General features: G+C 44.9%; 1 protein-coding gene across 3 annotated transcripts in view; it reads left to right on the forward strand.

Moving 5' to 3' along the window:
• The window catches only part of IGF1R (insulin like growth factor 1 receptor), a 242,201-nt gene that overhangs the window by 215,102 nt on the left and 13,128 nt on the right, over positions 1 to 13,971 (forward strand). For all 3 annotated transcript variants that reach the window (XM_081964805.1, XM_081964806.1, XM_081964807.1), the window contains exons 17-20: positions 687 to 797; positions 3,538 to 3,697; positions 4,820 to 4,949; positions 9,737 to 9,871. In XM_081964805.1, coding sequence (XP_081820931.1) covers positions 687 to 797; positions 3,538 to 3,697; positions 4,820 to 4,949; positions 9,737 to 9,871 — 536 coding nt within the window. The remainder of the gene's footprint in view (positions 1 to 686; positions 798 to 3,537; positions 3,698 to 4,819; positions 4,950 to 9,736; positions 9,872 to 13,971) is intronic.

Raw genomic sequence — 13,971 nt, forward strand, 5'->3', positions numbered from 1 at the left:
CTAATCTCCCTTTATTTGTTTGTTGGTAAAACATAAATTCAACACAATGTTATACAAGATTTCTGTTCTGGTTCAAATAGAGTATGGATGCTCCCTTTATAACCACTTTTCCAACATGATTTCTCCCACTCACCATTTGTCCCAATGATTCTCTCTCTCTCTCTCTCTCTCACACACACACACACACACGCATGACAAGTTCCTATGCCCATAATCATGTCAGGCGTGCAGAATCAGGTTCACACATTAAGTACCATTTAAGTTGATTTATTGCTCATGCCTATACATGATGATCTTGTCAATCAATGGTCAGGATTAAATTGGTGCTAGATAACTCACTGGAGAAGAGCCTCATGTTGGGAACGATTGAGGGCAAAAGAAGAAGAAGAGGACAGCAGAGAAGGAGGTGGCTGGATGGAGTCACCGAAACAGTCAACGTGAGCTTGAATGGACTCCAGAGGATGGTAGAGGACAGGAAGGCCTGGAGGAACGTTGTCCATGGGGTTGCGATGGGTTGGACATGACTTCGCAACTAACAAGAAGAGTTAACACAATTCAAGAAGGATTGGACTTAGAACACTTGTGGGAACGTATTGATTCTAAGCTGATTCCTCTCTTGACTCCACCACCAGGCTCTGCCTGTCCTTTTCCTACAAAGCATCTAATTTGCTTATTTCTTTTGACAGGTTCGGCTCCTTGGCGTTGTCTCTCAAGGTCAGCCCACTCTGGTCATCATGGAACTCATGACCCGAGGAGATCTGAAGAGTTACCTGCGGTCTCTCCGCCCAGACACGGAAGTATGTTTGTGGTAGGGGTGGGTGGGAAACGCATGTGCTTTGTGAAAGGAAGATAGTGTCCCCAGTAAAATGAGGTGCACGACAAAGACACCCCTTCGAATTGGACTAGAAGACCTGCAAGATCCCTTCCGGGTCAGCAACCCGCAGCTCTGGAGCCGCATGTGGCTCTTTCATCCCTCTTCTGCAGCTCCTTGTCGCCGGTCAGCTCCACAATTGATAGGGCTTTCAGTTAGGACAGGTAGAGGAAAAAGGACGCTGCGCTAGGAGGGGACTCTATAGTGGGGGAACTGGACTACAGAGGTCGGCTCCAGAATTGAACGGGGGGCTTCCGGTTAGGACCTTTGCGGCTCTTGGAGTGCTTAAGGTTGCCGATCCCTCTGCTAGCCCATGGCTTCCATAAACTTGGTTTAAGGAAGCCACCCCTTTTTCCTTAACTAGTTATGTCGAGATAGGAACATACCTACTCTACAATAGGTATGTTCAGTTTCTGTGAGCAGGTAGGCAAAGATGAAGAAGAAAAAGAGCTGCCATATTTTTGGGAGTATAAGACGCACCTTTTTTCCCCTCAAAAAAGAGGGTGAAAATCTGGGTGCGTCTTATATATTGAATACAGCATTTTTGGCCTCCTGAAACCCCGCCCCCTTTGCAAAAATGGACGTGCATAGCCTTTAGGAGGCTTCCAGAGTGCTCCTGGGGGCTGGGGAGGGCAGAAACGAGCGAAAAACGGGCTGTTTTTTGCTCATTTCCTCCCCCCCCTTCCAGGAGCACTCTATAAGCCTTCTAAAGGCTATGCATGCCCTTTTCTTTGACGAAAAACGGGCCCGTTTTTGGGAGGTCTGCAGAGTGCAAAAACTTTTTTTTGTTTTAAATTTGCCTCTTCAAAATCTTGGTGTGTCTCATACGCCAAAAAACATGGTACTTGTTGTACAGCAGTGCTCAACATTTGAACAGCAAGAAGCATCTCTTCATTTACAGCGATGTTTCCGTTCTTATTTTTTTACAAATAATAAAACAGCAATCCTCTAGCCATTTTGCCCACCTAATTGTAAATGGCTGCACATGCCTTCCTTTGTCCCCGCTGCTTACTCAGCTGGCTGCTGGGCCTCCGTCTGCAATGTTTTGCCCCTTACTCTTGACTCTGAATAAGCCCGGATGGCTGTTCAGTGTAAAACAGCCCTGCTAATTGCTCGTGACCCTCCATACGGCAGCCCCCGTTCCCTTTCGCTCTTGCCTTGAATTATGAATGAGTTTTTGCAACAAACACTAATATTTAGTCATGCGGCTGACATTTAATATTCACGCTGGCAGCAGAAAATCAGTAGCCGCCCTTGTGGGTGTTGTCACAAGTTGCAAGTTAGGCAGGAGAAAGCGAGGTGGGGGGAATCCTCAAGAACCAAATAAAAGTGAGATTAGGGCTGGCAGTTCTCGTTGAGTATCTCCCCTTCTTCCCAGCAGCCCTTGCCGCCTTTGTGGATGGTTTCTGTTGTAAATAATTCATGTGGAGATAGTAGAAGCATCTGGTGTGTTTGTGAAGATGAAAGTGTGACTGTAAACCAAGCAGCGTTCCTTGAGCTGAGATACAGAAATCGCTTGGCTTCTAAAAAACATGATTGTAGAAGCAACCTTGGGGGCTGAGTGGAGACAGGATGTGAGAACATGGAGCTGTTGTTGGATGTAGGAGAACATGGAGCTCTTATTGGATGTGAGAGAACATGGAACTCTTATTGTATGTAGGAGAACATGGAGCTCTTGTTGGATGTGAGAGAACATGGAGCTCTTGTTGGATGTAGGAGAACATGGAGCTCTTGTTCGATGTGAGAGAACATGGAGCTCTTGTTCGATGTGAGAGAACATGGAGCTCTTATTGTATGTAGAACATGGAGCTCTTGTTGGATGTGAGAACATGGAGCTCTTATTGTATGCAGGAGAACATGGAGCTCTTGGATGTGAGAGAACATGGAGCTCTTGTTGGATGTAGGAGAACATGGAGCTCTTGTTGGATGTGAGAGAACATGGAGCTCTTGTTGGATGTGAGAGAACATGGAGCTCTTATTGTATGTAGGAGAACATGGAGCTCTTGTTGGATGTGAGAGAACATGGAGCTCTTATTGTATGTAGGAGAACATGGAGCTCTTGTTGGATGTGAGAGAACATGGAGCTCTTGTTGGATGTGAGAGAACATGGAGCTCTTATTGTATGTAGGAGAACATGGAGCTCTTGTTGGATGTGAGAGAACATGGAGCTCTTATTGTATGTAGGAGAACATGGAGCTCTTGTTGGATGTGAGAGAACATGGAGCTCTTATTGTATGTAGGAGAACATGGAGCTCTTATTGTATGTAGGAGAACATGGAGCTCTTGTTGGATGTGAGAGAACATGGAGCTCTTGTTGGATGTGAGAGAACATGGAGCTCTTGTTGGATGTGAGAGAACATGGAGCTCTTATTGTATGTAGGAGAACATGGAGCTCTTGTTGCATGTGAGAACATGGAGCTCTTATTGTATGTAGGAGAACATGGAGCTCTTATTGTATGTAGGAGAACATGGAGCTCTTGTTGGATGTGAGAGAACATGGACCTTTTGGCACACACTTCAAGACAGTGCAATTAGTTCCGTTGGGCAGCAATGAAAGGAATATCCAGTCGTGACATTGAAAAATGAGCCAAATCTTGAGCTTGGAATAAGGAAAGAAAGCTGAACTTTCTTTATTGACTTGGTGGTGATCTCCATTTCTTCCTTAGAACAACCCCCTTCAGAATCCTCCGCCTTTAAAGAAGATGATTCAGATGGCTGGGGAGATTGCAGATGGCATGGCTTATCTCAACGCCAACAAGTTTGTCCACAGAGATCTAGCTGCCAGGAACTGCATGGTGGCAGAGGACTTCACTGTGAAGATCGGAGGTAGGACTTCATTACTACTTTAAAAAAGGAACCATTTAGTATTGTAGGCACAACAGGCTGAAAATCTACAAGCAAGACTTGGTGACACCTCCAAGAAATGGATAGGGCAAAAGGTTTAGGGCGTGTGTGTGTAAAATCTTGAGTTCTTGGTAGGCTTCATGTTCATTGGACCATCATTGGTCTGAAATGGCATAGGGTTTCCTACCTAAGCAGGGGGTTGGACTAGAAGACCTCCAAGGTCCCTCCATTAGTTTCTAACCTGTTCCAATCAAAACACTGGGTTGTAGCCACCAACTTTTAAGTGTTTTTGGAACTCATTTTGCAGCCCGTACATAGAGGTGGATGGACATAACCTTGAAAAGGAGAATGCACTTAGAGTGAGAGATTTATCTCCATATTACATGGGCCGAGAGAGCAAGTTAAAGGGACATTATAGTATTGCAGTAGCTCAGGGGAGGACGAAAGTAGATTTCTAATAGACTTTTACGAAGCCTGTTTTGTCCCCTGGCCTACCTTGACGTACTGACACGACAGAAGACCAAGAGGGATTCTTGACACTTGATTTTGCAAACAAAGATCAGAATACATCTTCCCCAGCAACGAACTCCCAGATAAGCAGGGATTAACACCAGACAAACAATCAAGCAGAAAACAATAGCCAAAACAAGGAACTATCAAAGAGAAAAATCACACTCCCGCCAACCCTGATGGGCCAAACTGCTGAATAGAAACAGGAAGCAAACCCTACCCTTCCTCATACTGATAACGTTACCTAAGCAGGTCATGAAAAGTCTGCAAGCCAGCAATCAGGCTCCGAAAGCAATGAGAGACTTCATTTGGTTTTGTAGCCCTGTGTGTTTTTGTTTTGTTTTTTAAGAAAAATCACTTATCTTTAAAATAATAAATAAGGGAAGCTAAAATGGATGGGAAACGTAGTGGCCATCTCATTTCCTTCTCAGTCTAATATGATTGCAGATAAATACATATAAACCACGGGCGCTATAAAACAGAAATAAAAGTTTGAGCTAATAAGAGCTAACACAACCGGGTCTGCTGTTATTTTGGTTTCTGCTTGAACTGCAATTTGCTGAGCACACACGTGTCTCTTGTGTTGCTGTGTAGATTTTGGCATGACGAGGGATATCTACGAGACTGATTACTACCGGAAAGGTGGAAAGGGACTTTTGCCGGTCCGCTGGATGTCCCCAGAATCGCTGAAGGACGGCGTGTTCACCACCCACTCGGATGTCTGGTAATAATGAAGAAAACTATTTACATTCTTCGGTTGCTCCATGCCTTGAAACTTGGTTGTTTCAATCAGGGGTCTCCAAACTTGGCAACTTTAAGATTCGTGGACTTCAACTCCCAGAATTCCCCAGCCAGCATGGCTGGCTGGGGAATTCTAGGAGTTGAAGTCCACAAATCTTAAAGTTACCAAGTTTGGAAATCTCTGGTTTAGTTAGCGGTGGCTTTTTCTGCTGTGAAAACTGTACACAACTCAGGTGTGTGTGTGTGTGTGTGCGTGTGTTCCTACTTCCTCGGGAAAGCTTTTGTCATGCTTAAACCCTCCCAGAAATTCAAATTGTTTGGTTTTAAAACTGGCCCATTTCTCTGGTTAGACAGGGCTTCTTCCTCTGGTGCCTTTATAGTAGATGTAACAGGAAGAACCAGATACAAGAATTGATGGGTTTCTACTTGTTCGGACCAGTTTGGTCGAATTGGTAATGGTTTGGTGGCCTGGGTCGCTGGAACCAGCAGCGACCCAGGCCTGTCACGCCCCCAAACCGGTTCCCCGGTCTCTTCTCCCATCGCCAGCATGCTTCTGCCCATGCGCAGAACAGTTCTCAGTAGATTGCGCATGCGTAGCAACATGCGTGTAAAACGCCCTCTCTCAGCGAACCGGTAGTAAACTGGTTAGGAACACACCACTGGATACAAATACTCCTCAACTTAAAACCACAACTGAGCCCAAAATGTCAAAATGTCAGTTGTTAAGGGAGTTTTGCCCCATTTTATGACCTTTTCACCACTGTTGTTAAGTGAACCACTGTAGTTGTTAAGTTAGTAACACCCTCATTGGCTTTGCTTGTCAGAAAAGGGGGGACGACGCGACCCCTGGGACCCTGAAACAGTCATAAGTACATGCCAGTTGCCAAGTGTCTGAATTTTGATTAGGTGACCATGGGGATGCTGCACTGGTCTTAAGCATGGGAAATGGCCGTAAGTCAGTTTTTCCAGTGCCGTCGTAACTTCGAACAGTCGCTAAATTTGTAAGTTGAGGGCGACCTGTGCTGGGATCCACTTGAGAGTGAATTCCTCTATATGATAGCTTCCAAATTATAAGAGTTAAAAACTGGGGTGGTTGTTTTTCTGTGCTATTTTCCCACAGCCCCAGTGAAGCTGGTTAGATCTCCAGGCTTGGCAGGGATGGCCGTTACATATACCGTATTTTTTGGAGTATAAGACGCTCCGAAGTATAAGACGCAGCTAGCTTTTGGGGAGGAAAACCAGGGGGTGGGGGAATCTGCTTCTGCCTCCCAGCAATTTGCTTCCTCGCAACAAACAGCAAACAGCACAGACAATATACACTGTTTGTAGTGTTACATTTCAGACTGTACTTGTACAGATGCTGTTAAAATTGATGTGGCTTTCTGGAAGTATACTTTATTCTCTGCTATTTAGGAGAAGATACAATAGCACTGGGCATCTTCAGATCAAGCATTTATTTTAAAAAGCTTCTTCATTTTGTTAAGCTGTCTAGAACAATAATAAAGCAGTCTTTAAAAAAATAAGTCTATAATTTGAATATTCTATAGGTATTTATAGTTATTGACTTACCTCCTTACAGCAAACAGCCTGATTAGCACAAGAAAAAAATAAATTGCTTCTGCCTCCCACAATTTGCCTCCTGCTGCAAACAGCAAGTTTCACTTTCACTTTCAGGCTGCTGCAAGCCCCATTTTCCCCGTTTGCTGCAAGGAGGTAAATTACCGGGAGGCAGAGGCCAAACGGCGAGGGGCCAGTGGGTGGGTGGGGCTACATTCAGTGTATAAGATGCACCCAAATTTTCACCCTCTTTTAGGGGGGAAAAGGTCCATCTTACACTCTGAAAAATATGGTAGATTTGTATATTTTGGAAAACCCGCTGCAGAATTTGGCTGGCCCCTTCCTTCCTTCCTTCCTTCCTTCCTTCCTTCCTTCCTTCCTTCCTTCCTTCCTTCCTTCCTTCCTTCCTTCCTTCCTTCCTTCCTTCCTTCCTTCCTTCGATTTTCCTGTCACTGAGGCATTTCCTTGTCAAAATGAGATTCCAGGCATCTAAATATTGTGTCTTCTGAAAGAGCCAGCCAGAAAGTCGGTCTTTCTTAACCACGACAACTTGAAGATGTGTGCATTTCAACTCCCAGAATTCCCCAGACACCATGCTGACTGGGGAATTCTGGGGGTTGAAGCCCCTGTATCTTGAAGCTGTTGAGGTTGAGAAACACTGCATTAGATGCTCTTGGTAACTCCAGATTTCTTTCCTTTTAATGTTTCTATTGTTTTAAAATGTGTTGAAAGATTTTAATTGTAATACGTTCTGAACTGTGAGCAGCCCAAAGTCGTTTGCTGAGATGGTTGACTATAGAAATCAAATAAAAGGTGACATGATTTGACTATGAGCAGGCAAAAGAACATTGGGAGCAGGAGAAACTTCTGACTTCCTGATGGCTTCCCCATTGATTTCCCCATTGAGACTCTAGCAGGGATTATCAGAAATCTCCCTTCCCTTCCCTCTTTTCCCTTCCCAGCAGGCAGGTAAATGGTTGCTGCTAGATGGGGCAAGGAGAAAGGGATTGTGAGACTGGCTGGGAAACTGTCACACAAGGTTTAAAATTAAGGTCTCATGAGTGCAGCAATAGCCCTGAAGCAGCCACAACATCTCCAAATTTTGAGCCCTTAGGAGTCCTGAGTCCTGAATTTTTGACACATTCTATATGTTAGCCCAGAAACGCAGTAGCTCAGTGGACGCTGAGCTTGTCGATCAGAAAGGTCGGCAGTTCGGCGGTTCGAATCCCTAGCGCTGCATAACGGACTGAGCTCCCATTACTTGTCTCAGGTTCTGCTAACCTAGCAGTTTGAAAAAAAATGCAAGTAGAAAAATTGGGACCACCTTTGATGGGAAGGTAACAGCGTTCCATGCGACTTCGGCATTTAGTCATGCCAGCCACATGACCACGGAGACGTCTTCGCACAGCGCTGGCTCTTCGGCTTTGAAATGGAGATGAGCACCGCCCCTGGAGTCAGGAACAACTAGCACATATGTGTGAGGGGAACGTTTACCTTCACCTTTATATGTTAGGCCATTTAAGATACCTTGGTTTAAAAACGGTTGCCGTATGATGCCGTTTAATGCAGTTAATGGTCATAACAACAAGCATTTTAATAGTATACAGATCCAGAATGGATTCCATTACCAAAGTAAGCAAGTTAATGTTGCAGGGAACATCAATATTTTAAACTTCTTTTTTCATGTGATCCAATATAATTTTTAAATGGGGGGGGAATAGGGGGGTTAATTATACAAGGGGAAAAGAAAGGAAAGTGGTGGATTTTGCATCAAAAGTTGCTAACTTCCATGCAGTTGCCATTGAAGAGGCTGTGTTCAAATGATGCTTTGGGTAAGATGATTGAGGTCTCCATATCAAGTTTAGATGATCAGTTGTTTTGAATTTGGGCCATTATTTCTGTCTTGTGCACTCTGCTTACTGATTTATATTGTATCTTGAGTTTTTATTTCCAGCCTCTGACCAGGGATTCAATACATAAAAATTTAAAAAAATCAGTGGAATATTCTTAATGCATGTTTAAGTGTCTCATTCAAAGCCAAATTTGGGGGTTACATTGGTTGAGTTAAAATATTTACAATCGAGTCCGATTCAGCGTGGCAGCCTCATAAAGACAGGAGATGAAGGCTTCCTGTTTGCAACAAATCAGTGCATTACTTTATCCAAAGTGTAGTTTGTACAATTGACACCAAATTAAATTTCACCTGATCAGGCCCTATGGGTTTTTTATTTTTTGGGAGCGCATAAAAAGAGCAGGGGTTGTTATTATTGAGTCAGTTTGTGCCTATCTTTTTAGGCAGTGTTACTCAGTAATTTAAGGGTGGCTCAGTGGTTAAGACGTTGAGCTTGTCGATCAGAAAGGTCGGCAGTTCTGCGGTTCGAATCCCTAGTGCTGTGTAACGGAGCGAGCTCCCATTACTTGTCCCAGCTTCTGCCAACCTAGCAGTTCGAAAGCAGGTAAAAAATGCAAGTAGAAAAATAGGAACCAGCTTTGGTGGGAAGGTAACAGCTTTCCATGCACCTTCCGTGTTTAGTGATGCCGGCCACATGACCATGGAGATGTCTTCGGACAGCACTGGCTCTTTGGCTTTGAAATGGAGATGAGCACCACCCTCTAGAGTCAGGAACGACTAGCGCATATGTGCAAGGGAAACCTTTACCTTTACTCAGTAATTTATACTTATAGTTGCAGTATTATTTCCTAGTTGTGTTACATGACACTGCATTTTTATAGCACATGCCTATTAACAAACCATGATGGCGCCACACTGTCAACATAACCATAACATATGCAGATGACAGCTATTGTGACGCAGATCCACGGGTTTGTGGGATGTTGTCATTGCAGGAATTGTGTGCCTGCTGTAGATGCCCCTCTCCCCAGTACCCAAGTGTTTCTGTAGGTTTTTATCAGTATAAGACCATGTCCACATCAGAAGGTTAAATTAAGCTAATTTATTGCTAAATGCCTATGCATGGGAATCTTCCCAACTAACAGTCAGCACCTGGTTAGAGTAAGATAAAGAGCAACAGCACTCAAAGGAGGCTGGACTTAGTTTGCTTGCGGCGATGTAGGGATGCTAGGCTGATGCCTCTTTTCACTCCTCCCCCAGGTTCACATTCCTTCTCCTGCAACTCTACGCGTTTTACATCTTCAGTTCCTCTAGTTCTTCGCCTAGTGTGACGCTAACGTTTCTTAACCTTTTCCTTGTAGGTCTTTTGGCGTTGTTTTGTGGGAAATTGCCACCTTAGCGGAGCAGCCTTACCAAGGGATGTCCAATGAACAAGTCCTACGTTTTGTGATGGAGGGAGGCCTCCTGGAAAAGCCAGACAACTGCCCAGACATGCTGTACGTATACCCAGACCTTCTCTACCTTTGCCTGCCTTGTCCTCTTCACCAGACTGCTGTGGGATCGTGCCGCCACCCACTCGTGCCAGCAGAGGAGGCATGCTATGGATCCCGTCAGCCCGATTCTTCCGGCTGGCGGGATCCACGAGGAAGACCTTCTCTGCTGTTGCTCCTGCCCTCTGGAATATATGGGCCCCCTGATGTGAGGTTGGCCCAAACCCCCCTATCCTTTCGTAAGGGCCTTAGAGATGTTAATTCGCCAGTGGTTTCAGGCTCCAGTGGGGGGACAGCGCAGCGGAGGGGGTTGATAGAGTAACAACAAATCCGACCTCCCCCCACTCCGACCCTGCCCTCATCACATGCCCTTAGATTTTAATGCTTGGTTTTAATTTATTTATGTTTTGATATATATGTATATCTATCTATCTATCTATCTATCTATCTATCTATCTATCTATCTATCTATCTATCTATCTATCTATCTATCTATCTATCTGGGATGTGGAGGCTCAGTGGCTAAGATGCTGAGCTTGTTGATCACAAAGGACGGCAGTTCAGTGGTTTGAATTCCTAGTGCCGTGTAACAGAGTGAGCTCCTGTTACTTGTCCCAGCTTCTGCCAACCTAGAAGTTCAAAAGCACATAAAAAATGCAAGTAGAAAAATAGGAACCATCTTTGGTAGGAAAGTAACAGCGTTCCATGCACCTTCAGTGTTTAATCATGCCGGCCACATGACGTCTTTGGACAGCGCTGGCTCTTTGGCTTTGAAACAGAGATGAGCACCGCCCCCTAGAGTCGGGAACGACTAGCACATATGTGCAAGGGAAACCTTTACCTTAGAGATCTCAACATCCGACTCGTTTGGCGATCCTGGCTTAAATCTTCCCCTGGAAATTTCCAGGTTGCAAAGGAAAAGAAACGTCTCCTTGTTAAAAAGTTTTTTTCCCCTTCTTCTATCAAACCAGGAGCTTTCATATCTTTTGAATTCAACTGGGGACCCCCTCGTCCCCTTTTTCTAGAGGGCCCAGGCTTTCCACCTCATATGTTTTCCCAAAGCTTTGCGATGATTTTGCAACTCGATTGTGTCGGGCTCAGCCGGGAGTTGGCAAATCCAGAACTTGTGTGCATAGTGGCTTTCTGGAAGGAAAAACACTATTTTGCTTGCCTTTTTTTTTTTTTTTGGTTCGAGGCCCGCATGAGGGATGCAACTGCTTATGGGGCCTCAGCTGTTTGAGATTCTCAGGAAAAGAGCTTATTTAGCCAGAGGGCTTAGGCGGGTATCAGGTGACAGTTCAACCTTGTTTTGCTCACTCGCTCGCTGGAATTGGGCAAAGGAGGCGGCAGTCGGGCGTTGCTAAGGAACTGAATTCCCCACCTTATTTTATTATTATTATTATTATTATTATTATTTTTCCCCCCAAAATGGGAAATCTCCAGCAAGCTTTGAAATTCTGCTAAACACAGAGGGGAATTATTTAACCAGGCCAGCCCAGGGGTGGTGGGGGTGGGAAACCGAGGGGACACGGATGTGCAGATTTGCAAAGCAGAAAAAGATGTTCCAGTCTTAATTTTCACGGGCAAGAAGCGTTATTAATAAATCAAGACCTCCCCTGTTTCCCCCTCCAGCAACCGAGAGCGAAAATGATGTTTAAGCCCAGGTAATTAAGGTTGCGGAGATTTGTTTGAGGATCGCTTTTTAACTGCCGTTTAACGGGGAAGGGGGGGGGACTGCTAATAGGTATAAATTGACATAATTTCTTGGATGAAGAAATGTTTTGGTTCTCCTCCCCTCCCCCAACCTGTAAGCTGATCAAATGACTCTCAATGATCTTCCTTTTAGAAAGCGATTGATTAAAGCAGAAAAAGCATTTCTGTTCCAGTTTATAGCTCTTAAAGGTCTTTTCCTAACCCCTAGCCCCGTGATGGCGAACCTCTGGCACGCCATAGGTGGCTCGCGGAGTCATATTTGGTAGCATGCCAGCTGTCAGCTCCGGCGCAAATGTACGTGCCAGCCCACTGATTTTTCTCCCTTCCGGAGGGCCGGAGGAGGCTGTTTCCGTCCTCCCCAGGCTTCAGGAGAGCGTCCGGAGCCTAGCGAGGGTCGTGAGCGCATGCGGGTGTGTGTGTGTTTTTGTGTCACATGCTCAGCTTTGAAACAGAGATGAGCACCGCCCCCTGGAGTCGTGAACGTCTAGCATGCATGTGCGAGGGGAACCTTTACCTTTTTAGTCTAGAGAAGAGAAGGGCTAGGAGTGACCTGATAGCAGTGCTCTAATATTTGCCACAAAGAAGAGGGGGACAAGCTATTGTCCAAAGCCCTTGGAAGACAGAATAAGAAGCAATGGAGGAAAACTAAACAAGGAGAGAAGCAAACTCAGGAGAATACTTCCTAACAGTGAGGACAATGAAGTAGCGGATTCAGAAGTTGTGAATGCCCCAAGAGTGGAAATTTAAAGAGATTGGATAACCCTTTGTCTGAAATGGTGTAGAGTTTCCTGATTGAGCAGAGAGTGTTGGGTATTCTCTTAAAGATGAGCCAGCCGTGTGCGGCGGCGGCCAAAAACCCCAAAGCAATCCTTGATTGTATAAACGGAGGCATAACATCTAAATCAGGGGTGTCCAAACTTGGGAACTTTAAGACTTGTGGACTTCAACTCCCAGAATTGCTATGCTGGCTGGGGAATTCTGGGAGTTGAAGTCCACAAGTCTTAAAGTTCCCAAGTTTGGACACCCCTGATCTAAATCATGTGAAGTCTTAGTACCTCTTTATAAAGCCTTAGTAAGACTAAACCTGGAATATTGCATCCCGTTTTGGTCACCACATTACAAAAAAAGATATTGGGACTTTGGGAAAAGTGCAAAGAAGACCAACGAAGATGATGAAAAGCTTGGAGACTAAAAGATATGAAGAACGGGTTGCAGGAACTGGGTTTGGCCAGTCCAGAGAAAAGAAGGACTAGGCGGGACGTGATAGCAGTCGTCTACTATTTGAGGGGCTGCCACAAAAAAGAGGGGGTCAGCACCTGAAGGCAAGAGAAGAAACAATGGATGGAAGCTAACCGAGGAGAGAAGCAACTTGGGATTAAGGAGAAACTTCCTAACAGCAAGGACAATTAACCAGTGGAACAGCTGGCCTCCAGAACTTGCGGGTGCTTCATCTTTAAGAAGAGACTGGACAGCCACTTGTCTGATATGGTATAGGGTCTCCTGCTTGAGCAGTGGGCTGGACTAGAAGATCTCCAAGGCCCCTTCCAGCTCTATTCTGATTGATAGATTGACCTGCAAAGTGCCTTCCAGCTGTGTTATTCTGTTATGCTGTGACCATATCAAGAGTTACAAGAGCAATGAAAAAGCGACTTATCTCCATTTTTCATACTTAACAACTGTTGCAGCCTCCCCAAGCGTCATGTGACCGAAATCTGGGTGCTTGGCAACTGGCGTGTATTTATGACGGTTGCAGTGTCCCCGGGTCACATGGTCACCATTTGAAACCTTAGCTGGCTCCCCGAGAAGCAAAATCAATGGGGGAATCCAGATTCACTCAGTAACCATATTAACAGCTGCAAGGATTCACTTAGCCACGCTGGTGAAATGGTCTGTAAAATGGGGCAAAACCCACTTAACGCCCAACTCCCTTAACAACTGCCCTGCTTAGCAACACAACCCTTGGGCTCAATTGTGGCTGTAAGTCGAGGGCTGACTGTAGTTGGCCACAGTTAATTACCTAATTCCTTGCATAGGGATTATTCTTTATACTATTTATGTTTGTATTTTTTGTCATGGATTGCACCAGTGAAGCTAAAACCAATTTCGTTGTATACATGATGTACAATGACAATAAAGGCTAAAGTACTACAGGTGCTGCTGAAAAAATAATGCTTTAGCTGACCAGGAGCCCCTTTTGATCAAGACCCCATATTGTTCCTGCCCTTATTTTATTTTATTTTATTTTGCTGAAATTCCTCCAATGAGAAATGACTTTCCGCAGCATAACTGGTATGCGTGCAGAAACACGCCCGGGAAAGTAGAAAAACATTCTCTTAAAACAATCCACCAAAGCAAAAAAGGCTTAATGAAGTCAAGCTGCGAACCAAAAGGGA

The sequence above is a fragment of the Natrix helvetica genome, assembly GCF_964273705.1.
Source record: "Natrix helvetica genome assembly, chromosome: 12".
Taxonomy (NCBI): Eukaryota; Metazoa; Chordata; class Lepidosauria; order Squamata; family Natricidae; genus Natrix; species Natrix helvetica.